The sequence below is a fragment of the Neolamprologus multifasciatus genome, chromosome 13 (assembly GCF_963576455.1).
Source record: "Neolamprologus multifasciatus chromosome 13, fNeoMul1.2, whole genome shotgun sequence".
Lineage (NCBI taxonomy): Eukaryota > Metazoa > Chordata > Actinopteri > Cichliformes > Cichlidae > Neolamprologus > Neolamprologus multifasciatus.
In genome coordinates, this window is record NC_140451.1 from 2,522,569 (window position 1) to 2,549,768 (window position 27,200).

General features: G+C 41.1%; 1 protein-coding gene across 1 annotated transcript in view; it reads left to right on the plus strand.

The window, feature by feature from the left end:
* The first annotated feature begins 248 nt into the window (after positions 1-248).
* The window catches only part of zswim8 (zinc finger, SWIM-type containing 8), a 41,148-nt gene continuing 14,196 nt past the window's right edge, over positions 249-27,200 (plus strand). Inside the window, exons 1-17 of the mRNA XM_085182695.1 lie at positions 249-1,827; positions 9,028-9,181; positions 10,987-11,081; positions 12,058-12,230; positions 12,990-13,097; positions 13,182-13,263; positions 14,256-14,376; positions 14,525-14,726; positions 15,469-15,644; positions 15,850-17,158; positions 18,758-18,889; positions 19,023-19,202; positions 21,521-21,704; positions 22,164-22,262; positions 22,412-22,536; positions 24,567-24,888; positions 25,885-26,031. Of these exons, the coding sequence (XP_085038821.1) occupies positions 1,650-1,827; positions 9,028-9,181; positions 10,987-11,081; positions 12,058-12,230; positions 12,990-13,097; positions 13,182-13,263; positions 14,256-14,376; positions 14,525-14,726; positions 15,469-15,644; positions 15,850-17,158; positions 18,758-18,889; positions 19,023-19,202; positions 21,521-21,704; positions 22,164-22,262; positions 22,412-22,536; positions 24,567-24,888; positions 25,885-26,031 (3,787 nt within the window). The 5' untranslated portion in view covers positions 249-1,649. The remainder of the gene's footprint in view (positions 1,828-9,027; positions 9,182-10,986; positions 11,082-12,057; positions 12,231-12,989; positions 13,098-13,181; positions 13,264-14,255; positions 14,377-14,524; positions 14,727-15,468; positions 15,645-15,849; positions 17,159-18,757; positions 18,890-19,022; positions 19,203-21,520; positions 21,705-22,163; positions 22,263-22,411; positions 22,537-24,566; positions 24,889-25,884; positions 26,032-27,200) is intronic.

Here is a 27,200-nt window from a genome sequence, read left to right on the forward strand (position 1 = left end):
TGTCAAATACAAAACGGGCTTTTGAAGTTTGGAGGCTGTGGTGGCATAATTAATTTGGAGGCAGTGGCTTAATTAGTGACAAAACTGATTACCCCAGATTAAGTGTGACACGTGGATATACTCGATACAGTATGCTTAACTGTATCGAGTTGGTTAATGCCTCGTCTCACAGCACGCTTCTCCAGCCGAGCTACAGCAACGGGCTCAGCGGTTCGTTCTAGAGCTGGCAACCGGAAGCTGTGATCAGCTGATCGAGGAGGAGCCGTAGAAGAGGTGAGCCATCTTCCCCCGGCAGACAGGTTGATACACTTTGATAACGCTTTGACGAGTGGGATAAGGGAAAATCATCCGGATATCCCGGTGTCATTTGAAGGCATAGAGGATTTTAAGACGGACAACTGGTGACAGTTGCGAAGGGAGCTATGTAAAGGACTCGTTTGAATTTCTTCATCAGATCTGACTGAGGAATATGCCAGCTTTTACGTCAGACAGAGCCTCTAATATCAGCACAAAGAACGGGAAAAAAATGCTAAGAGCGTGGATTTAGATCATAATATGAAACAAGCGTAACCTAGATATATGCCTAAGTCCGGAAGATATGCGATGTAAGAAAGTATGTAGTCCTTAATGTGCGGAAGGTGTACAACATCAGCAGTAAATGTAAACAAACAGCTATTCAAGCTAGTTGAACTTAGCCGACTGGAGGTTAGCTTTCTAATGCTAGTACATATAGCTAACATAAGGTAGCACAGCGAAGGTAAATCGAGCAAAATAAGCCTGTAGTCGGAAATATAAACGATATTTAATCGTAGTTTAACTGTCTACAGCGCATGACATGTTTATAGTATCCAAGTAGGCATTTGTTAGCCTATTTGCTAACGTTAGCTAATTCTTATTTCCATTGCAGACGAAAATGACATTAAAACTAGCTCATTAAACGAGGAACAGAGAAGACACTTTGCAATATTAACACCACAGGTGTTTGACATCTTCTTTCTTGTGAGAAAGACTCTTTCAGGATCGTTATAATGCAGCAGTAGTTGATGTTGATACCCAGTGTGAGTTGAGCTAAATGCCTGAAAAGAGTAGGACGTCTGGATGAACGAAACCGCTTCGAGACTTCACGAGGCTTTACATGTACACCAACAAGCGTTTTTTTAACCTCTGTTTTCTATTCTTATTCGTGGCTCTATGATGAGAGAGTTTTTCATTTTCTACTTTTGACAGGAACGTTGCTTTGTGAGTTTGAGTCGTTGGGCACCTCAGAGGCAAAGTTGCCGTCAAAGACTTTTAACTATTCAGAGTTTTTGGCTTTGAATCCAAGTGTGGAAGGAAGCTTCACCTCTGCGCAGTGGCTTATGCCGACTTAAATCACAAATAGCTACGTAAACAAATACTAATTGTAGTTGTGCTGTATATATTTTTTGCAGAATATTCAAAGCATTGTTTAAAAAAATTGTATGTGTTTGAGGCGATAAGCCTCGGCAGTGATTTGGTTGTTAGTGGTCTCCCCTCCCCCAGTGTTCAGACTGACTCTGTTGGAGCTGTGGGCACTGTTTGTCGGGCTTCCCCTTGTTTTTTAGACGGCAGAAAGGCCGTAGACTCAAATCGCTGTCCCGGGACTCCTAACCTCTTTAAGAGTGGATGTAATGGAACTGATGTTCGCCGAGTGGGAGGATGGGGAGAGGTTCTCCTTTGAAGACTCGGACCGATTCGAAGAAGACTCTCTCTGCTCCTTCATCTCGGAGGCCGAGAGCCTCTGTCAGAACTGGAGGGGATGGAGGAAGCAGTCTGCTGGACCCAACTCCCCCACTGTCAAGATTAAAGGTCGGAGAGGGACACACACACACAAAATGTGCTTCCATTCATTATACATACTTGAAAATGTACTATAGCAGTATTACCTGTTGCTGCCGGGAAACGCATTTGATGCTATGATGTCTTATAATCTAAACTACACTGTTAATTAATCATGCGAATTAATTTTCGAAGCAGAAACGAAACTGTCGAGTAATTTTTAAAACCTGCTAATTCAGCTGATATTTTATCGTATAGAAGAAAAGCAGTCTGTCAGTTCCACTTTGCACTGTCAGATTAAAGTAAACTAACATTTTGATCAGACTTTTAAAATACAATTACAAGAAAAGGTTTGTTATCACTAAGCACCAAGATGTTATTGTTGATCGGTCATGAAATTTGAATCTGACAACCTGATATTAGATTGTAATAATATAGTCTGATTAAACTAACAGCGCACAGAAAGTTCCAAATGTCTTTGAAAATGCTGAAAAAGAATTCTGTTAAATCAGTTCTGATTTTGCTAAATGTCCTGCTTTCAGGAAAGGATTCAATTACTTTTTTCTCACATTACTATCTATATATTTACTATCTATATATTTACTATCTATATATTTACTATCTATATATTTTGTAATAAAATAGTCATACAGATGGCAGGGTTCTTCCTCCATGGAGAAGTTTTATTGACCTGCTTAGACTTTTTTTAGTAAGCACCAAACAAATGCATGAGCACCAAAATACTAACATGTGAGAACAAATTCAAACACTCTGTCGTGTTTAATATCAAACAGCAGCATAGAAACTTAAATATAATGTCTTCAGCTTCCAGCTGTCAGCTCTCCTCTCACACCAACCCACTATATTTTACAGAGGCACTGCGTGAGCCACATCAGGAGCAATGTTTTTGTTTTGACTGGTTCTGACGTCTATGCTGTTCATGGTCTGAATGTGGGATTGTTCTCAGTTGTAGTCTTAGCTCTCCTTGTTTCAGCTGTAGTTTTTTAAAGGGTTGCCAGCACTCACATATGACACCTTAGCATCGTGTGCTGCAGTTTAGCACCAAGTCTAAATTGTGCTTGTCTTGTATCTGAGGAAGTGATGACACCGTGGATAAACCTTTTTGTCCAAAAGTAATACTACACAAATGCTGGATATTAAGACAAATGAGAAAAAAAGTCAAATTTATTTATATAGCACATTTAAAACAACAACAGTTGACCAAGGTGCTGTACATTTAAGATAATCAAGAGATAAAAATAGCAAAACAAGATTTAAGAAAAAGAAGTATAAAATGAGAAGATTTGAGTAAAATATAAGACAAATAAAAGTAGTACAAACTTGAAAGTGTCCCTTCACAGCAGAGGTCCTGATGTGAAAGGGCAGTTTGTTCCACAATTTAGGAGCAGTTACAGCAAAGGCCCAGTCTGCTCTGTGCTTTAATCTGGACCTCGGGACAGCCAGGAGCACATGAACGGCAGACCTCAGTGATCTTGCAGGAGTGTACGATCAGATCAGAAAGGTATGAGGGGACTAACCCGTGCAGCGCCTTAAAAACGAATAATAAAATCTTAAAATCAATTTGAAAACTAACTGGCAGCTAGTGTAAGGATGCTAGTATGGTCTCACTTGCGTGTGCCAGTTAGTAACCATGCTGCAGCTTTTTGGACCAACTGCAGTCGGCTACCTGATGACAGACTGACACCTGAGTCTGACACTATTACAAAAGTCAGCCGAAATGAAATGAAGGATGGATAGCTCTCTCAAAGTCTGTAAAACAGAGGAATGGCTTCATTTTTGCAAGCAGACAGAGATGAAAGAAACTGCATTAATCTGTGTATCAAACATACTGTACATCATACTGTCAAAAATCACTGCTAGGTTCTTCACAAAGGGTTTTTTAACATTTATAAAGGGCCAAAGTCATAGTGGTCACAGGGACCAAACACAATGACCTCTGTTTTCTGTGCATTTAAGTTAAGAAAGTTGAAAGCCGTCCGTGCCTTGACATCCTCCAAACAATCTAGCAAACCCTTCAGAGGACTCACAGATTTACGTTTCAGTGGCAGGTAAATCTGTGGGTCATCAACTATGGAATGAGATGCTAAATAAGATATTTGTGACAGTTATTAGACACGATCTTAGAGAAACACTTTAAGCCCTTTTCTAACCCACTTCTCTTAAATGCTGAAGTCTTGATTGAGTTTTTGAAGTGTATTTTAGTGTAACCACATTTATATGGTGTTTATCAAATAAGCATTCATTTAGAGACCACTTTGTTTTATATATATATATATATATATATATATATATAAAATACTTCAAGGACTTTAAATACCTCACCTCTACAGTCAATTTAGAATAGAATAGAATTCAACTTTTTTGTCATTGCACATGCACAGGTACAGGGCAACGAAATGCAGTTTGCATCCATCCAGAAGTGCTTTAGCCATATAGACATATTACAATATATATTAGCAATAATATAGATATGCAAGTATATTACAGAAATGGGTCTATTATGGTATGTTATAATGTACACGTATGAAGTATGTTATGAATATTCTATAACTATAAGTATGTACAGGCTGTGAACAGGATATAAATATGAAAAACAGAAATCTGAGATATACAGTTATACAGAAATGTGAACTATGCAGGTTATAAACAGTTGTAGGATTAAAAATGATCGTATGTACAGAATGATTATTTACACAGAACTATACAGTAGTGCAGTTAAGATAAGTGAGATATGTGGATAATTTCTACAGTGGTTGTGAGTGGTGGTTCAGTCCATGTTATTATTGTGTGTTTGTACAGTTGTCCATTGTGTGTGTGTGTGTAGGTGGTTGTGGGTGTGTGTATGTTCAGTCCATGTGTTAACGTGGGTCAGAGGTCAGGAGGCAGAGTTCAGGAGTCTGACAGCTGTGGGGAAGAAGCTGTTCCGGTGCCTGGTGGTCTTAGTCCGGAGGCTCCTGTAGCGCCTCCCAGAGGGCAGGAGGGTGAAGAGTCCATGTGATGGGTGACTGGGGTCTTATTTAGATTCAATTTAGATCACCAATTACACTAAAATAAATGTCTTTGGACTGTGAGAGGAAACCGGAGTACCAGGAAAAGCCCTGAACAGTAAGAATATGCAGTTCAGACATTAAGACCCTGGGCTTGGGTTCAAATCGGGACCCTTCTCGCTGTGAGGTGACAGTGTTAGCCACTTCCACAGTGTGCTGCACGTAAATACAGTGAGGCTACAGTTTCTTGTTAGCAGATATGCTGACAGTTCAGTGGGTTATGAACATAATTAAAGTTAACTTGTATTTCTGCTGCTGACATGAGCTTAAATGGTGGACGAAGGAACATCCTGAAGTCTTTTTGGCATTTAAACCTTCTCTAGTATCCAACAGAGCTCAGCTTGTAAAGGGCTAGTTCGCCACATGCCAGAAATTAAAAGGTCCTCCAAGTGTTTTTGTTGTCGTGGAGATTTCTAATTATTAAATGTTCCTTAAATCCTTTCATTAAAAAAGAATAAAAATCAGTCATCTCAATAGTTTGTTCCTGTTACAAAAATATTTCAGTCCTCACCCTGTCATTGATACATGATTTTGATTCATTCTTTCATTTCTCTCAACACCGTTCCTGCTGAAATCTTATCTTGTGAATTGCGTTGGTGGTTCCAGTTTCTACCACCTCTTTGTAATGGCTTTCTTACAAGCTACTAACAGGATTTTAAACAAATAACTGTTTTCTCCTGATACAGTATTTCCTTCCATATTACGTAAATACGACAGGGTACATGGCCTTTTTATATCATAACCCTGAAATTTGGCAACTACCAAACAAACAGTCTATGGGGGAAAAAAATTCCTGAGCAAAGTCAAAAGACATGAGAATGGTTAAATTTCCTGTTCCATGTGGTGTCCAACATGCCAGTGTTGGAGACAAAGATTTCCTCATTTAGGGGGAACCAGAAAGTCTTATCAAATCCTTTGTGCTGTCGAATTTGTGCTGCATGGAAATATTTCATCATGTTTGGCAGTGCCATACCTCCATGTTTGCTCACCTTTATAGTTTGAAATGTGATTCTTGGCCTGTTGCCATTTCATGTAAATATTTTAATGAATTTTATGTTTTTAAAAGTCTTCGGTACCTTCATGGGTCCCCTTAAAAAAATGCCTCTATTTTTGAGCCAAAATGCAGTGAAAGGAAAATTCACCTTTCAGTATTATTCTTAATGTCTTCAGTCACTTTGATAAGGTTTGCTTCGTGTAATTCATGGACGTCATTTTACATTATGGGCCATTTACAGCTCATTTTGATCATTTTATATTAAGTAGGCTGGACCAGTGAAACTTGCTTTTCTGTTTTTGTAAAAAGAAAAAGAAATAGTAACAGAAAATACCTTGCTTGTTATTTACATGTAATTGTGCAGCTTTGGTGAATCACTTGTAAAACTAACCATACATGCCATATTAGTCTTTGCTGGTCCAATTCTGGCCCATGTGCCTTATGTATACCCACAAAATAGTTTATCGTTCTTCTTGTTAAAGTAACTTGTAATTTCATTTTTTGCACTCAATTTCCAAATGTATATATTTTTTTATAACTGTGTAATTTTGAATACGATATAGTTCAATGTTAAAATAAGTGTTTTAGCCAAACTCCGCAAATTTCTATGTCCAGAAAAGAATACAGAGCTAAAGCTGATTAATTAATATTAGAAGACATCTGTCTAGATCAGGGGTCTGCAACCTTTAACACCCAAAGAGCCATTTGGACATGATTTCCACGCAAAAGAAAACACTGGGAGCCGCAAATACTTTTTGACATCTAAAATGAAGATAACACTGTTATTGTTTGTTTGTTTTTACCTTTATGTTTTGTGTGAACAACTAAGGTGTGCTGCTTATGAAATTATGAAAGTGCTACAGAGAAAATTACATTTATTTATGTAATGAACACATTTTGAACTCTTAAAGAAATATAACAAAAGGAAAGCTGAACTAAAATGACCCAGCAAACAAAAACTGCTGTGAGCCGCCCTCATGTCGCCTTTGGGCTTTTGGAGCCTTGACTTGACTTTTAAAAAAATAATTGGAAAAAAGCACTCTGCTGCTGAAAAATGAAAAATAGATATTCGCAATATTCTGGCTAAATATGTATTTTACCTGGTTAATGTGTGTGGGGGGGCGTGGTCTGCAGCGCGCTGCAGGGGAGGCGACGCACCTGAGAGGCACCCGCAATCACGCCTCGCCGCCTTAAAGTCTGTGCTCTCTCTGCTGTTGTGTTGGTGTGTCGGGCTGTGCTCTTTAACACCGGCTGTGTGCGTACAGCAACCGTGTGTGAAAAGTGGTCAGTAAAGAGATGCTGAAAAACATGTTCATGCAAACATCATCAGGTCTGCTGTGATATGTTTACAATAAGACTTCTGCTCCTGAACCTCTGCGCACAGCGTCTGCAGATCAGGCTGTACGAAGTCACTTTCATCTTTACAGGACTGTAAGCTGTCGTCTGTGAGGCGTGAGCGTGTTTGTTTTAAACATAGTTCACAGTGGAGAACAGCTGCTGACATAATGTGGATCCCAAGATCCATAATTGGCCTACCTGGGGTTGAAAGTCTCGATAAATGCACGGCGTTTCGGCTTCCGCAAGTGTGACGCTTATTTTGAGCGATCAAAAAAAATAATAGAATATCATTTTATATTTATATTTCAATATCACAATAATCTTCACATTTAGAACTACAAGTTAAAAAATAACTAACATAAATAAAACACACTTCAGCTAATTACTTAAAAAAACAATTTATTTTCCCAAACCACGCAGAGCCGCACTAAACGGACTAAAGAGCCGCATGTGGCTCCGGAGCCGCAGGTTGCCGACCCCTGGTCTAGATAATCTAAATAGCAACTTACATCACCAGCCACCCGCAACCTGTACCACTTTAAGATCGTTATTCTGCCGTATTGTGTCAAGGTTTCTATAAAAGTTGCAAAAAGTGTTGTTGTTAAGCAAAAGTATGTGTTGTCCGGTGTAAAGGTGCAGTTGTACACTCTGTCTCTCTCATTTATTTTTAACCCATTGATCCAGATTCCTTAAGTACAAATCAAACTGGGATAATGGTTCCACAGGAGGGGGATTGGCTCCCAGTTTACTTGTAGGAACTGTAGGAACCACAGTTCACTGCCTGCAGTCTGAGAGTGAAGTACTTTGTTAAGATGCTTCGATCTTACGAGATCTTTAAGCTATATAACGAAGCCTGATTATTCAAGTATTCAGATTAGTGTGCTCAACTCCAAAACCCTAAAGAGTATAAAGGCCAGTCTCAAGGAATATAAAAAAGGCTGAAGGCTTTTCAGGAAGTTTTTATAGCACCAAGAGTACAATACTAATGCATTACAATAGTCCAGTCTTGCAGGGATGAGGGAACATATCAACTTGCTTCACATGGGACGTTTCTAATTATTGTCATTTTGATTAGGTGAAAGAAAGCGGTGCTACATATTTGTTGAAAAAACACGCTGCAGGACACACCCTGGTCAAAAATGACTGAACGATTCCTCCCACTGTTACTGGAGGCCCAGACCATGTTGTTGAGGATTAGTAAAGATTTTCAAGCAAACGCTTCCCTTTTGCGTTACGGAGTATTCATGTGTAAACTCTAAGGGTGAAAAATGAATGTTGCATTTTGTAATATGGCTGTAACGTGACAAAATGTGGAACAACTGAAGCTTTAAGTTTACTGTCAGAGGCCATAAGATCATATGTAACATTCACTGGTGTTGTGCTGTGATCCACTCTAAATAGTGACTGAAACTTTGTTAAATCATTCCGGCGCAAATTACTGTCTAGTTGTGTTACAACAACTATTAGGAAAACCTTTGAAATAAAAGGGTTAGAAATCAGCCTATAATTGGTCAACACGTCTAGATCAAATAAGTAATGGTTTAATTACAGCCACCATAAAAGCCTGTGGCATGTAGCCAGTTAACAGGGATAACCGACCATATTTAAATTTGAAACATTAATTAATGGTAAGACATTTTTAATGACTTAGAGAAAATAATTAATGAGGTTAGTTCAGAGAGAGTGTAGCTATACTTAATGATATGTCTGTGGGAAGACCGTGATTAGTGAAAAATTATTACTTTTTTTGGCAAGAATTTAAGTAAGACATTAAAGATTTTTTTGTCACCTGACTGTGCTGATCATCTTCTCTTTGATGGTTTTCCTCAGATGGTCAGGTGATCCCACTGGTGGAGTTGTCAGCAAAACAGGTCGCCTTTCACATCCCATTTGAAGTGGTAGAGAAGGTCTATCCTCCTGTCCCAGAACAGCTCCAGCTTCGCATTGCCTATTGGAGCTTCCCTGAGAATGAAGAGGACATCAGGTGAGGATTTGGTTTTTAAACCCTTTATTCGCCTTAGCTAAAAACCATAAATGCATTAATTCCTCTTAATTGGGAAATTTCAAATATTACTTTGTTACGGAGACTGTTGGAGCAAGGCTGTGGGGGAAAAAGCATGCTGCATCAAAAAGAAAAGAAATGAAATGAGAAATGAACATTCATCATTGTATTTACTAGGGGTGCAACGATACTCGTATCGATATTGAACCGTTCGATACAGTGCTTTCGGTTCGGTACACATATGTATCGAACAATACAACATTTTTAATTTATTTGATCAACTTTCCTTCTGACGGTGCTGTCTGTGATGAGCGCTCAGTGGATCTGCGTTCGACTACTCCACCTAGGCTGCACTGTCGAAGGCAGATCCACTGAGCGCAGGGCAAGCTAGCGAGACAGAAGCTAAGCTCGTTGCAACATGGCAAATTGAACCTCCCCCACCCTCATTCAGATCTGGCGTTTGGAACTATTTTGGTTTTCATGTGACGTATGACCCTGAAGGTAAGCGCGTCATGGACTAAAGTAAAACAGTATGTTGGATGTGCCACGCAATGCTCAATTACATGGGTGGGAAGTAGTGTGTTAGCGCAGTTAGCTCGTTAACGTGTTGGCCGTCCAGCCCCACGCACGGGCGATCCGCGGTAGCTCGTTAACGGAGATTTGCCGTGTTGTGGCATTAACGTCATTTCAGATTAACGCTGACAGCACTAGTGGGAACACAACGAATATGACTGCACATTTACGCCGACATCATCCTAGTGCAAAGACAAGTGGAAGCAGACAAAAACAACAAGCAGCATGCTACAAACTTTACCCGAGTCATTTAGACAGCAGTTAGCACATGATTCTCCTTATGGGGACCTGATATGTTTAATATGCTGCTGAGAATATAGCCCAGAAGAAGCGTATAGTATAGCTTTTATTTTGGAAAGAGACATTTCTCTGTAATAAACTCTCTTTTCCAAAGATGAGTGATTTCTCCATCAGATAGATTTATTTTTTTATTACTTTGTTGTTTCAGCAACATTAAATTTAAAAACTGTACTTTTGAGTTAAAATATATATTTATCATTTTAATAAATGACAAATTAAAAAAGCATGAACATTTTCTTGTATCGAAAAAATATCGAACCGTGAATTTTGTGTATCGTTGCACCCCTAGTATTTACATGTAATATAGTATAGTAATAGTTTCTATTTATATATTGTATCGCTAACCATTAAGTTAGCAGTATATTCTGCTAAACCCAGATGAAATCAAAGATTGTGTCACATGTAACAGTTGGGGTTTCTGTTTGTTTATTCATAAAAACACAAACATGAAATATAAAAAAACAAAGATGCAACGTGCCTTTGCACATAAGTGTAGATATATTCAGCCTTCTCTCTCTCTCCATTACTGGTTGTTGGTTACTGGTGGACACTAACAAATGTTCTTAGTGTGCCCACCACTACAACGGATTTGAAATCCAAAAAGTGGTCAACCTTGGGTTTAAAAATATTGCATTTAACATTTGGGTAAAGTAAAATAGATAATTGCAAAATTAATCCAGAAAATTCAAACTCCTGTTTTTTCCAAACAGGAAACAAAACTATTTTTGCACAGAAAAAACTATTGAAATAAACAAAATCGAGACTGGATGAAAGGAAAGGCGTCCATGGCTGTCTGGATGACTGATGTTTGTTGGCGATGTGACTGCTAATAAAAGTAACAGGATGATTTTTTTTTTTAACTATCTAGGCTATGCTGACTTTGACTCTTTGACTTTGGTTTCATACTGCTGCAGATTATATTCCTGCCTTGCTAATGGGAGTCCAGATGAATTCCAGCGTGGAGAACAACTCTATAGGATCAGAGCTGTCAAAGACCCTTTGCAAATTGGTAAGTAGAGTAATCCTTTACATAAGAATGAGTACTCTTATGGAAAACATTTCTCTGGTGTTCGAACTTTGGTATATCACACTATATTCTTCTACAATCACCAAGCTTAGAATAACACCATGTGCAGGTTACAGTAAATCATGTGATTCCCATTATTTCTACAAGTCTGCTATTAGTATAATCCTGTTTTCAGAACGCTGGGTATGTGTAATATCTAAACACCATTTCCAACTTTTAACTGCAAATCTTCCAAATACCACATTAAATGGTGACATTTTGGTTTGTTTGTTTTGTTGTTTTTCACCTATAAAGGGCCTTTTAAGTTGTTTCTCTACAAAGCTATTTGCTGTGCAGACGCATCCAACTTTTAATGACAAATACTTTTGATATGTATTATGCAGAGTGGGTTAAGGTGCTGGTCGGCTAACGGTGGTTAGCACTGTTGCCTCAAAACAAGAAGGTCCTGCATCAGACCGGGGTCTTTCTGTGTGGAGTTTGCATGTTCTCCCATGTTTGCGTGGGTACTCCTTGGGTACTGCGGCTTGCTCCCACAGTCCAAAGACATGCAGTTAGTGGGGATACGTTAATTGGAAACACTAAATTGCCCATAGGTGTGAATGCTATATGACTTGGTCTGAATTTGTTTGAGGCACCTTCTCCTTTATTACTAGTAGGACTTTGTACAAATGTGTTGCGTGATGACATGGATTAGAAAATGGAAAAACTTCAAACAATGCCTGCGTTTTGTTTTGTTTTTTTGTGGGAGAGAATATTTTGGTCTGGAATTGAATCCTTGTAAGATTGCAAACCTTTTGCACAAAAGAGCTATATTAAATAAAAGACTAAGCAATATCAAAACCAAAACCATTCTGTCGGACACTAAAATATAATTTCCAATCAAAGAAATGCACTTGCTTCCATTTCCAACTCATTGTTGTCTTTGCTGATTTTGTTTTTTTCTGTTTTCGTTTACAAGGCTTTCATCTCAGTGCTACAGTAGTCTCCACTCAGTCCAGTCAGTCTAAAGGAGCCTACAACGTGGCGGTCATGTTTGATCGCTGTCGCATCACCTCCTGCAGCTGTACCTGTGGTGCAGGAGCCAAGTGGTGTGCACATGTGGTGGCACTCTGTCTCTTCAGGATCCACAATGTAAGTTTTTGTTAATATTCAGGTATTTAAGGGGTAAACCAATAACTTTGTGGTTGGAACACACACAGCGCAAAGCAGCAGATCTCTAGTTTGAATCCTGACACTGTCTCCGTCTCTCTGTATTTCCTGTCTTTCCCTTTGTTTTTCCTTAAAAAAAGAAGAAAATATAAAGTAATTCTTGTGAAATGATGGTAGGAAAAAATTAAACAAGATGAATACACTTAGCTTTTTGCTGATGGAGATATCCTGGAAAACCTCTTCACCAGTCGTCTTAAAAGATATTCCTCCGCATGTCATCTGTTTACTTGAAAACAGTGATCCATTCTGCCGTTCCAGGGAATTTGTTGTTTTTTGATTATGATCATTTTTCGTGGGTTTGTGTTTCTAATTGTCCTTTTACCTGCCCAGGAACTCCTGATGGAAATATATAAGTGTTTGTGATAACGGACCGTTAGTCTTTCACACTGATTTGAAACAGTTTGCCCACTTTTCTTTGCAGTTGTTTTAATTCAGCCGCAATGGAAGATTTTCATCTTACTGTGTAAAACCAAATGAGTTTGAATTTCAGGGCGTGACCTGAGGAAGGATGCAAATACACCAGCACTTAGCTTCTTGGGACGACTACTGACTAAAGGACCTATTAATGCAATGCCATTACTCTGTATTTTCCTCCATTTGATCTGTTTACTTCTTTCTGTTTACAATCCCCATTAAAAATACTTAAATAAAAATGGTGTGTGTGTGTCTGTGTGTGCGTAGGCATCAGCAGTGTGTCTTAGGGCTCCAGTTTCTGAGTCTTTGTCCAGACTGCAGAGAGACCAGCTTCAAAAGTTTGCCCAGTACCTCATCAGTGAGCTGCCTCAGCAGGTATCATTCATATCTTAAGCTATTCATGACCTCTATAAACCCAATGATTAAAGAAAATGCATTCATTCAGTTATTTCTCTCCAGATCCTGCCTACAGCCCAGCGACTCCTGGATGAGTTGCTATCCTCACAGTCCACTGCCATCAACACTGTGTGTGGAGCTCCAGGTTCAGTATCAGATTGCTAAACAAACAGCATTTGAAAAATCTGAAGCTGCATCTCATAAACTTTGTGATGTCTTTAAGTTTCTTGAAGACATTTCGCCTCTGATCCGAGAAGCTTCTTCAGTTCTAAAAGCAATTGGTTGGGAGAAGCCAGAAGGGAAAAAGAAGGAACATACACATGTAAAGAAAGCTCTTTAAAAGCTGTCGTAGAAAGCTCTGGGGTTATCCTAATTGAGCTTTCATCAAATCAGTAAAGATGCACAGAAAAGAAGATCAGACACCAACTAGGATCAGAAGGACAAACGGAACAACATTGTCATCCCTTATGGAGCAGGTTTATCAGAGAAACTCAGAAAAGACTTTTCCAAACACGACATCCCAAAATACTTCAGACCCAGCCACACAGGAGCCACCTTGACAGGACAAGACTCGGCTGTCCATCTGCATCTAAAGGACAAAGATCGCTCATTAGAAGATGCTAATGTCCACTTTTTGGACAGAGAAGACAGATGGTTTGAAAGAGTAGCCATCACATCTCGGGTCATTTGGTCTCAGTAAGTCACAGGATAGGGTAGGACAAGTCTCACACCCAAAACCTTGGCGGATTGTGAACCACACCTGTTTTCATACCTTGGCTCATGTGATTAGGCAGAGGAAAAATAGGGCGTCCACAACATTCTTAGGGACACTCCCAATACGGTTTAAAAATCTGTGACTCTCCACCGATTGGTCTTAGAAGTGAAAAAAGCTTCTCAGACGAGAGGTGAAACATTTTCAAGAAACTTAAAGAAGTCCAGACGCTTTTCTTTCCAAGCTCCTTTGACTATTCTTGGAGAAATGAAAGCATTTCTATAAAATCACTACTGTTCCACATGCATGGGGAACTCTGATGCCTTTTAATTGTTAATGGGAAAGCAAAGCCTTCTGTAGTTTATTGTGTAGAGCAGATGTTTTTTCTTAAGGTTAAATTATTTCTGCACAATTAATTTTTGTAGATCCAACAGCAGGCCCTTCAGCATCGGACCAGAGCACCTGGTATCTGGATGAGTCAACCCTCAGTGACAACATCAAAAAGACTCTACACAAGTTCTGTGGGCCTTCACCTGTTGTTTTCAGGTAGGCGTGACTTGTCACACATGATTACCCTTCATATGATGTAGTGTTGACGAGAAAGTGCTACAGTAAATCTTTTAATAGTTTGTTTTTTAGTAAATGTACCTCAGCGTTACTTTGCCTAAACCAGTACTATCTGTGTTATCCTCAGTGATGTAAACTCCATGTACCTGTCATCCACCGAGCCACCGGCTGCTGCTGAGTGGGCCTGTCTGTTGCGACCTCTGAGGGGTAGAGAGCCAGAAGGCATCTGGAACCTTCTGTCCATTGTCAGGGAGATGTTTAAGAGGCGAGACAGCAATGCTGCCCCGCTGCTGGAGATTCTCACTGAACAGTGCCTCACCTACGAACAGGTATGTTGGTCGTTACTCTGAGATGACTTCCAAAAGATGAGAGTAACCCAGTACAAAGAAGAAAAGATTTAGACATGGGACCCTTACTTTTAATGTGCTGTTAAAGGGGAAAGAAATGTCTGTGAAGCCTTTGCAGTTTTCCTATTTAAAAAAAACAACAACCCTCAAAGTAGGACAAGACTACAAAAAACCCAACTGAATTGTAAATATCATGTTTTCATTAGGTTATAGCTTGATGGCAACATACTGCTCCAGAGAAGGCAGTCCAAAGATGCCTTTCCTTGCTTTAGAAATGAGGAAAAACCCCATTCTCTTCATGTATAACAGTATGACTCTGTAGTAAGAGCTGGAGCACTAGGCTGTCCTGTGTCCAGCCAAACATTTGGCACATTATGAAACCAAAAATAACACAAAAGAGGCCCAATGCCTCTAAAATCTGTATTTGGCAATGCTGGAAAAAATCACTCAAAACCCTAGCAGCTGATCTCCTCTGTGCCTGAATGCGTACACGGGGTTGTTAAAGGAGGAGCTGATGCACCATGGGTAGCCTGTATCCTGGTTTATCTAAAATGACTTAAATTCATATTTGGCACTTTAAAAAAAAGGTGCTGTTCCTGAGTTCATCATGTGATATGCTGCATATATCCTGTGCATAACGGACAGGATATGAATTTTCACAGCACCCAACATTATGTACATATTACACTGATTCTCTCACACACACTTGTCTGTGTCTATTCAGATCATCAGCTGGTGGTATAGCGTTCGCACATCAGCGTCACACAGCAGTGCGAGTGGTCATACTGGCCGGAGCAACGGACAGTCAGAAGTAGCCGCTCACGCCTGTGCAAGCATGTGCGACGAGATGGTGGTTCTTTGGAGGCTGGCGGTGCTCGACCCCACTATGAGCCCCTGCAGGTCAGACCACAGACACCGTGCTACATACTGGTCATGGATTGGTTCAACTGTCACAGAGTTTTAGTCATGAAGTATAAATTCTACTATTAAAAAATAGCCTCTGCTTGCACATTTATCACTAATTGTGTGAAACTACATATTTAGGGTGCCAGTGAATAAGTAGCAATTCATGTTACATATAAAGACTATGGACCTTCTCTTCTAGGCGTTTGGAACTGGCCGGCCAGCTGAGGCAGTGGCACCTGAAAGTTATAGAGATAGTGAAGCGGGGACAGCATCGCAAGTCCCTGGATAAACTGTTTCAAGGTTTTAAACCTGCTGTGGAGTCCTGCTATTTCAACTGGGAGGTGGCCTACCCATTGGATGGCATTACCTACTGCAGTGCAGATAAGAAGAGTGCCACGTTCTGCTGGTCCAGGGCAATGCTGCACCAGAGAGGAATCAAGTCGCCTGCAGGAGGTGGTGTTGACTCTTCTGAATCAGGGGCCAGAGCTGAAGGCGGACCGGCAGGAGAGTATAAAGGCAGGGCAAGTAGTAACTCCACACAACAGGAGGTAGCAGTGCGACCTAAGGAGACCATTCTGACCAAGAGGAAGGGTCTGTCAGTGAGTGGAGGTGGAGGGATGCTTGTTCGACTGGGAGGGAGTGTCTCACTGTCCCTGGAAGATGGAGGAGGAAAGTGCATGTACAAAGGCCCGGGTTCCTCCTCTGGAGGAAAGTTGAAACTGACTCAGGGAGGTGGGAAGGGGGCAACTGGAGGAGGACCTGGCGGTGGTGGAGGATTAGGAAGTAGTAAGCATACAAGTGCCAAACGCAGAACTAGTAGTGAAGATAGCTCCTTGGAGCCAGACTTGGCTGAGCTCAGTCTGGATGACGGCTGCAATCTGGCTTTGGGGGCTGAGGCTAGTAACACTTTCGAGTTTCTCCCACCACCACCAGAGATGTTGCCCTCTCCAAGTCCACTGCTCCGAGATTCACGGAAGTGCAACAGTGGAGGGAGCAAGATTTTTGAAACCAAGCATAGCAGCCGTGACTCTGCAGCAGTTGCTGCTGCGGAGCCTGCTCCACCTTGTTTCCCTTTGAAAGAGAATGGAGTGATAGTTGTGGGCGTGCCCAGCACAGCAGAAAAGGAAGCCGAGGTGGAGCCAGCACTTAACAGAGATGAAGATGTAGATTCAGCTGGTAGTAACCAGCCTTTAATTTCAGCAGTTACAGTGGGATCAGGCACCCCTCAAACATCTGCTAAGCCAGTGGTAGGCTGCAAAGAGTTGGTGTCTGCTGCAGCAGTAGCAGGAAGTGGAGCAGTAGTGGTAGGTGGAGCAGCTCCTGAAGGAGCTGAAGCTGTACGTGCAGCTGCTGAAGGAGAAGCTGTGGGTGAAGATGACTACCAGGCATACTATCTGAGTGCTGCTTCAGAAGAGGGTGTAGACAGACAGCTAGCTGACAACCATCAGGAGGAGGAGCCAGACATCTTTGCAGGGATCAAACCACTGGAGCAGGAGGGACGCATGGAGGTAAGTCCATAGAAACCCAACAACAAAAGAAAAGCAGCTCACTTGGAAAGTAAGAGCATGAAATAAACATTAGATACAAGGATGCGCAAAATTACATCATTGTCTACCAGTACAGTAAAAATTACACTTTGTAGGCTTTCTTAAATTAACAAAATATCTAAGCTTCAGAGGTTAGAAATTCATGACTATAAGTAAGCTAGCCTGTCCAAACACTGTCAAACACTGACACACTGTAAAAAGTTAGCTTTTTTAATGATTAGAGAAAAGAATATGATTTTTTTCTGCACTCATGTAGGTTTGTTGAACATCAGAGGTTAATAAACGTTTCATCTGGTGATCCTTTGCCATTTTAAAAAGTAGGGCCCAGTGTGTTGTGGTTACATTGTTCAGTCACAAAGGATTTAAAGATTAAACACTTGACTTCATCGATAAGTTTGCATTTGGAAGAACTTTTAAATTGATAATGTCTGCTAAGATATGATGTATATTGGCATACGCAAACAGTTGTAAAAAAGTTTGTGTATCCCCCGAAGTTACCAAGATAAACATGCACCACATAGACACGTTAGACATTAGGCACTTATGCACCCCCATACCATCAGAGTTCTAGCTGAACTGAAGCGACCACTAATAACAAGATGGGTGCTCGCCCTCCTGTTGAGCCTGGAACATCCATGTTTTCCAGAATGAATTTAAAACAATTGTTCAAATCACCCTCGTCCCTTACACCATGATTTTGCTACATTGATCAAGTCTTTTGATGATATTATATATTGTGGATGCTGAGGTAATAGTACATGAGGCAACATTGATGTCATAATATCAAGTAAGAATTTTATGTGTATCTACTAAAAATCTAGCACGCAATTGAATCTCATTGATGTCAAGGTCAAAGGTCATGTTTCCTGAAAATCTTGTGAATGCAATAACTTTGGGTGTTATCTAGGATTTTGAAATTGATACCCTGTCTGCTAGGAGGCTGAGGGTTACCACTGGATGCACCAGTATCTTTGCAGATTAGTGACCCTCTGCTTGTCTTTGCTTTGGAGACATTCTAATAATAATAATAATAATAATAATAATAATACTAATGTCTTGCCCAAGGACACAACGACCGAGACTGTCCGAGCCGGGGCTCGAACCGGCAACCTTCCGATTACAAGACGAACTGGCCACGATCTGGTTCTCTAAGATGCTTTTTCTTATATCTGATCATGTTATCCTCTCGTTGCCAGTTAACCTAGTTAGTTGCAAAATGTTCCTCTAGCCTCTAGCCATGTTGGCTGCCCCAAGTTTTTGTTATGTGTTGTTGCCATCAAAAAAATGTAAACATAAATACATAAAAGTTAACTGCTATTTTTCATTAAATGGTAAAATGTCTCATGTTAAACATGATCTTTTGTGAATAAAATATGTGTTTGAAATTTCCAAATAACTGGAATTGTTCATAGTGGGAATTATGTGGGTGTTTCTTCATTACTGTGAGCTTCCTTAACATACACTAAAAACAGCTGGTAGTAGCTATGGTTACGGTTAATATTTTCTCCAGGATTTCAGTGTAGGCTCCTCTAAAGGTCATCCATCTACTCTTCTGTACAGGTGCTGTTTGCATGTGCTGAAGCCCTCCATGCACATGGGTACAGTAACGAGGCATGCAGGCTGGCTGTGGAGCTGGCTAGAGACCTTTTGGCCAACCCTCCAGATTTGAAAGTGGAGCAGCCACAGACTAAGGTAGACACAGTCCCAGTGCCCATTACCCTGAAACACATAGATAGCTCATCTGATCCTCTGATACACTGTCTGCCTTACAATCCCATCAATCATCATCCTAAAATCACTGTCATTACCTGTTTGTTGGATTTAGGGAAAGAAGAGCAAGGTGTCAACCACCCGCCAGACACAGGTAGCCACTAAGACACTGTCAAAAGCTGCCTTCCTCCTGACAGTTCTCAGTGAGCGACTGGAACTCCATAATCTGGCCTTCAACACTGGCATGTTCTCACTGGAGCTCCAGAGACCACCAGCATCTACCAAAGCTCTAGAGGTGTTATTCTCTCTCTCTTACTCACAACACACACAAGTTGCTCCCAATGTGTTCATCAAAGTGTGAATATGTGTCTGTGTTGGATGGAAAGCACATTTTCATTGAACAAAAATTTAAACTTAAAACTTAATGAAAGTGCTCCAGTAGAGTACAACAGTCCTATATGCAGCAGTTCATTTACCTTAGGCTACGTCCACACGTACACGGGTATTTTTGAAAACGGAGATTTTCCGTTTTCGTTTTAAAAAATAATCCCGTCCACACGTAAAGGCAGAAATGAAGGAAAACGCTGCTATGAACATGCCAAAGCAGCAGGTGGCGCTATCTTCCTAACCGTGCAGAAATGTTGGCCAATCAGAAGTCTAGAAGCCTCGGCGGGAAAAAGTAAACAAAGCTGGGGCATAGAAGCAGAACCGAGTCGTATGTGTGGAGGGACAGTAACTGTGTGTGTATATGTAAGCATGTAAACACTGCAGAGAGAATTAACAGTAACAGTATTGTAGAAATTCATTTCACCGAAACAATAACGTGGCGCACAGTGTGACGTCAAAAAAGGCGCGCATCTTTGACGCTGCGTTTTCTGTGTTTTTCTCGTCCACACGTAAATGCAAAAACTGAGTTTTAGAAAATATCCACCCTGGCCGGAGTTTTTAAAAATCTCTGTTTTCAGTGACCAAAAACGCCGTTTACGTGTGGACGAAAGGTGCAAACGCATAGAAAAATCTGCGTTTTCAAAAATACCCGGGTACGTGTGGACGTAGCCTTATTCTTTTATTTATCTTGCACTTAACCTACAAAACATCTTAAAAGTTGAATGAATTGGCAGGTTGTAGAATTTGGTTTACAAGTGTTCAATGCAAAATATTGCATTTTTCCCAAATTTGGGATTTTTTTTTTTTTTTTTTACATCAGGATGCAATAATACTCATAGTCATAATAAAATGATATCTGGTTGATAACTGCCAGAGATTGTAATATATAGAGTGATATATGGTCTGACAGACCTCCTCTGTCTGGCCACCTTGGAGGTGAGTCAGTCTGTTAGAGAGCGTGCTCCTCTGGCAGCAGAGGGTAGTCAGGATTATAGGTGGTAAATGACAGTGTTCAGTGACATCCTTTCTACCACAGCTTCAAACGTGCAGTCTGCAGCTACTTGACATTATTCAGTCAGTTGGTGTCACCAGCTCCAGTGCCACGCCTCCAGCAGACCACAGCAAAATGTACTGCGCTCGCCACAACTTCGAAAATATTATTTTATTTGTCAATAATTATAATATAAGACATCGTACTGTTAATGTGATTTTAGTCATATACAGTATGCTTAACTGTGGGAGAGAGAAATCATGGTTATGTAAAGTACTGAATCAAAGTTGATTGTGTTCATCTGGACGTAGCTTTTCAGTGGGAGAAACGTTTCGTCACTCATCCAAGTGACTTCTTCAGTCTCAGCTGACTGCAGGTTTCCAACCTTATAAACAGGACATGTGCACAATGGTTGAAACTAGCACCACTACAATTCCCCGCTCGCCCCTGCGGGCGGTTTATCCTTCAAGCTCGGGTCCTCTACCAGAGGCCTGGGAGCTTGAGGGTCCTGCAGTATCTTAGCTGTTCCCAGGACTGCGCTCTTCTGGACAGAGATCTCCGATGTTGTTCCCGGGATCTGCTGGAGCCACTTGCCTAGCTTGGGGGTCACCGCACCTAGTGCTCAGATTACCACGGGGACCACCGTTACCTTCACCCTCCACATCCTCTCGAGCTCTTCTCTGAGCCCTTGGTATTTCTCCAGCTTCTCGTGTTCCTTCTTCCTGATGTTGCTGTCATTCGGAACCGCTACATCGATCACTACGGCCGTCTTCTCATGTTTGTCTACCACCACTATGTCCGGTTGGTTAGCCACCACCATTTTGTCCGTCTGTATCTGGAAGTCCCACAGGATCTTAGCTCGGTCATTCTCCACCACCCTTGGGGGCGTCTCCCATTTTGACCTCGGGACTTCCAGGTTATACTCGGCACAGATGTTCCTGTACACTATGCCGGCCACTTGGTTATGGCGTTCCATGTATGCCCTGCCTGCTCGCATCTTGCACCCTGCTGTTATGTGCTGGATTGTCTCATCTTTACACAGCCTGCACCTGGGGTCTTACCTGGTGTGATAGACCCCAGCCTCTGTGGATGTTGTACTCAGAGCTTGTTTTGGGGAAAAATTCTCATCAACATTGGGACCAAATTAACTTACAAAGTTTAGCTTTTAAAACAAAAGGGATATATATTTATGTAAATGTATCATATGCACTAATGCATGTGTCTGGACTAATCAGGTGAAGCTAGCCTACCAGGAGTCAGAGGTGGTTGCTCTGTTGAAGAAGATCCCTCTGGGTCTGATAGAGATGTCCGCCATCAGAGAGCGAGCAGAGCAGCTCCGGGATGGGAACTTTTGTGATTACAGACCTGTGCTACCTCTCATGTTGGCCAGCTTCATCTTCGATGTACTGTGTACCCCAGGTATGCACCGCTAATCTTAATTTTAATGAAACAGTCAAAGCAATTCTAGTTTTCTTGTCATATATGTTTAGGATGTAAACACAACCATGCCATTGCCTCATGGCTGCTTGCCCAAAGAAGATCAGATATTTTCTTAAAAGTCTAAATCAAATCCTTATACTAAGGTTTTAGTTTTATTACATGTATTCAGCTTTTTTGCCTTTACTTGACAGTTGCGATGGACACAGAAATGATAAAATTAAAATAAATAATACAAGACTAAAGAATTCTAAGTATTCTGTTAAATTGCCTTTTTTCTATGTAATATGAAAGTGAACATCTCTTGGCCACCAGCTTTATTTGTAGTGTACTGAACGTTGAAGAAGCTCATATTGTCTTTTTAGGAACAGACTGAGGAATTTTAAGGGAGATTGACTGAATTTATGTCCCTTTCACTTTTCTCCATACTGTTTTGTGCAGTTGTGTCTCCAACGGGTTCCCGTCCACCGAGCCGCAACCGCAACAATGAGATGCCTGGAGATGAGGAGCTGGGTTTTGAGGCTGCTGTTGCTGCACTTGGTAAATTTATTCACCAATTGATTGTTTTCGTTCCTCTCAGTGTTCATCAGTATCTCCTTCTCCATCCTCACTACTTATTTTCCTGCTCACTGTTTCTCACAAATGTTCGATTGTAACCTTTGTTTTGTGTCCACCCTCTGTGACTGCAGGTATGAAAACCACAGTCAGCGAGGCAGAGCATCCTCTGCTATGTGAAGGAACTCGACGAGTGAAGGGTGACCTGGCCCTGGCTCTCATGATCACCTATAAGGACGACCAGAGCAAGCTCAAGAAGGTAACAGCTACATTATAGTATTTCAGAACATGTACATGTTACATGTTACAGTCACAGAATTTGACTGTAACAGGCCAGTTTATTCATTTAATACATTTTTTTAAACACATAAAGAAAATAGTGCAAAGTAATTCATTGACCACTAACTGGAAAAGACGATACTAATTAAAAGGTGAGTGGTTCGATCCCCAGCTCCTTCTGTCTGAACGTCCAAGTTTCCTTGGGCAAAATACTAATTTCTCAAATTGTGTAAAAAAGTGAGTGAGTGCTTTTAAGCACGTAACACAGGCCTTTCACACAGGAGCTGCTCTCTGAAACACATTCATGTCTATTTCTTGCACAGTGAAGGAAAGCTTCACTTTGCTTATCTGAGTCCGGTAAACACTGACACAGGTTAACATGCATATAGGACCTCCACAGCCTTTTCAATGGCTTAGTGGACCTCGGAAAGAAAGCAGTGCGGTGGAAATGACACAGTCTACACAGGTGGGAAAGTTACAAAGCTTTCTTCTTCAATGAATGAGCGATACATTTTTATTTTTTGTAATTAAACATTTGGTAAATGGCCTGTATTTATATAGCACTTTACTAGTCCCTAAGGACCCCAAAGCGCTTTACATATCCAGTCATCCACCCATTCACACACACACATTCACACACTGGTGATGGTAAGCTACAATGTAGCCACAGTCACCCTGGGGCGCACTGACAGAGGCGAGGCTGCCGGACACTGGCGCCACCGGGCCCTCTGACCACCACCAGTAGGTAACGGGTGAAGTGTTTTGACCAAGGACACAACGACCGAGACTGTCCAAGCCGGGGCTCGAACCGGCAACCTTCCGATTACAAGGCGAACTCCCAACTCTTGAGCCACGATCGCCCACGAACATTTGAACATAATACAACACAAACTCTGATGGAGGATAGAAAGTCAGAGAGATGCATGTTTTAAAATGACCAGGAAATGATAAGAAGCAGGCACATCTAGTACATGTAGAGCAGCTGCAAAAAAATGGCGTACAAGCAGAGCGCATGTGCAAAGTTTGGGTTCTCACTCTAGTTGGCGGTCAGCGCGGCACATTATTGTTTGACTTAAATACACTGACGGGCCAGAATGTGAAAGTAAATGCTTTGTGTTAGGACACTGTACAGCCAATGTCAGGTCCACCCACCTCTGGATGGATCCTGCCTAGACTTGAACTGTCAGATATTCGTGTGCCTATAACTTTAACTCTGGGAAAAGTGGTAGAATTAGTTTAGCAGAGAATACCCGAGGAAGAGAGATGGCAGCTATCTCAAACAAAAGCATGAAAAAGAAGAGTCGTCCATGGAGGAGAGCTATAGATGGTCAGTCAGACATTTGATTACTTTGCTAACAAGTTTAACAGGATATTTCCATTCTCAGGTGTCTCATACCCTTCGACACTCATCAAAAGAATTTTCATCTCTTCTTTCTTTCTCTGATAATGATATTAGGCAATTAATTAGTACAAAGAATGTTAGATGTACATCTTTTTTGGGCACAATAACATTGGCTCAGGAGCTAGACCAGCTCACTGATCTAAAGGGTGGTGGTTCAATCCCTGGCTAAACTAAGCCAATCCTGGCTTAGTCTGCATGCCAAATATCCGGAGCAAGATATTAACCCCAAGTTGCTAATGGTGGCACTTAAATGGCAGACAGTGCTTGTGTGAATGGGTGAATCTGGCGTGTTGTATAGAGCGCTTGTAGTACTCCCGAAAAGTAGAAAAGTGCTAAATAAGAATCAGTCCAGGCCATTACAAGGTTCTACTTTATAAGGTAGGTAAGGTTTTTCCTTGGAGTAAATTGTGACGATCACCAGATAATATGTTCACACAACTAGATATAAGTATGTAAAGATGTGCTTTAACCAAGCACATTGATTGAACACACCCATCTCAGATTTTTCTGATTGTGGATTTCTGTTGTAGGGTGTATGCAAAGTGTAAGTGTTTTCTTACTCTCTGTGTCAATGTGTTCTCTCTTTCCTGTCCACCCTCCATGCTCAGATATTGGATAAGCTATTGGACAGAGAGAGTCAGACCCACAAGCCCCAAACTCTAAGCTCCTTCTACTCAAGCAAGCCAGCAGCTGGCAGTCAGCGTAGTCCATCCAAACATACATCCTCCAGCCACAGTGGGGTGGGTGGGGCCACAGGAGTGGTCTCCAAACATGCTACGTCATCTTCCTCAGCATCTACTTTGGTGGCTTCATCCTCGAGCTCTTCCTCTGCTCTGACAATTGGCGGAGAGGGCGTGGCTCCTCAGGCTGATCTGAACCCAGTGCCAAATAACACAGCAGGGGAGAGTGCCGCTGAGACCAGGGAGCATGGTGAGAACCCCATTACCACGTCTCGGTGTCCACCTGCGTGTTCTTGTCATTCTCCAGGCACAAACATCCACTTGGACTTTTTATTACTGAGTTTCAAACATATTTCAAATAAATGTCATCGTATAGTTTTAGGTTTTTCCGCATGTTCACTATAACTATATTAAAAATAAAGTATAAAAGCTGTAAACAAGTGCTGCGTGCATTTCACACACACACACACACACACACACACACACACACACAGCCACAGACCAGCACATACTTGTCTGTGTACGGTGTATTCTGACACCTGTCTATCAGAACCAGCAAACTCTTTCAGCAGTTAGGTCGCTGGTTGCTCGTCCACCACTGTTCCTTCCTTGGACCATTTCTGATTGGACCACTGCAGACCAGGAACCCCCCACAAGAGCTGCAGTTTTGGAGATGTTCTAACCCAGTCATCTTAGCATCATAATTTGGTCCTTGGCAAACTTAGAATAGAATAGAATAGAATAGAAGAGCCCTTTGTCATCGTACATATACAACAGATCTGTGGGTGCTCCACCCGACTACTACCCAAGAAATATGGATAACAAAACAGTAATATAAATAACATAAACCATGGTATACATAACAAAGTCTAAATATGAATAACGGAACAGAAAGACTGAAATCTAAATAACAAAATGAATAAAAAGCACACAGTAAAAATGAGGCTGTGTAGTTACAAGGTGGCTTGAGTGTCGTACAGAAGACTTCAGTGGAGTTCAATAGTGGCATTTGGACGTTGTACACAGTCAGGTTTGCGTTTCCTGAAGGATGAGTGTTACTCAGGACCATGTGTCAGAGTGAATGAGAGTGTGTGGTGGGGAATGGAGATCTGTGGCTGTTTGCTGTCCTGAACTCGCTAAAAACCTTTTTCTGCTTCTACCACATCAAAATGTTCAACTGTTCCCCAGCTGTGTGTGCGTGCATGTGTGTGTAAAGAGAGCTCATGATCTGTCCTCGCTTTTTCAGATGGGCCTTCATCTTCAAGTGACCAGCAGAATGACATCGCTTCGTTTAAGGAGGCCACAGTGCCCAGTCGGTTGGCACTGGGAGCACGCTGTGGATATAGCCAACGCTGCTGGGGCTCACCTGTACGGCAGAAGAAAAAACACACTGGTACAGTGTTACTATTATTAAGACTGCTATTATTATCTATACTTTTTTACGCCAAATACTGCTTTCATTTGTTCAGAAGAAATGTTGCTTTATGAGATTGGTACTTTTGATTATTGGCCTATTTAATATGTATAAGTGGCACTTTTTTCAGGCCTTAGACCTTACTGAAATGCTCCACACTCTTATATTATAAATATATATATATTTTAGGGGTGCAACAATACACAAAATTCACAGTTCAGTTCGATACTTTGGTGTCACGGTTCGATATTTTTTTGATACAAAAAAAAATGTTCATGCCTTTTTAATTTGTCATTTATTAAAATGATAAATATATGTTTTAACTCAAAAGTACAGTTTTTAAATTTAATGTTGCTGAAACAACAAAGTAATAAAAATAATAAATCTTTCTGATGGAGAAATCACTCATCTTTGGAAAAGAGAGTTTATTACAGAGAAATGTCTCTTTCCAAAATAAAAGCTCTACTATACGCTTCTTCTGGGCTATATTCTCAGCAGCATATTAAACATATCAGGTCCCCATAAGGAGAATCATGTGCTAACGGCTGTCTAAATGACTCGGCTAAAGTTTGTAGCATGCTGCTTGTTGTTTTTGTCTGCTTCCACTTGTCTTTGCACGAGGATGATGTCGGAGTAAATGTGCAGTCATATTTGTTGTGTTCCCACTAGTGCTGTCAGCGTTAATCTGAAATGACGTTAACGCTACAACACGGCAAATCTCCGTTAACGAGCGTGGGGCTGGACGGCAAACACATTAACAAGCTAACTGCGCTAACACACTAGTTCCCACAAATTGAGCATTGCGTGGCACATCTGACATACTGTTTTACTTTAGTCCATGACGCGCTTACCTTCAGGGTCATACGTCACATGGAGACCAAAATAGTTCCAAACGCCAGATCTGAATGAGGGTGGGCGAGGTTCAATTTGCCATGTTGCAAGGAGCTTAACTTCTGTCTTGCTAGCTTGCGCTGCGCTCAGTGGATCTGCACTCGACAGTGCAGCCTAGGCAGAGTAGTCGCTCACAGAGACAGCATCGTCAGAAGGAAAGTTGATAAATAAATTACAAATTTTGTATTGTTTGATACATATGCGTACCGAAAGCACTGTATCGAACAGTTCAATATCGATACGAGTATCATTGCACC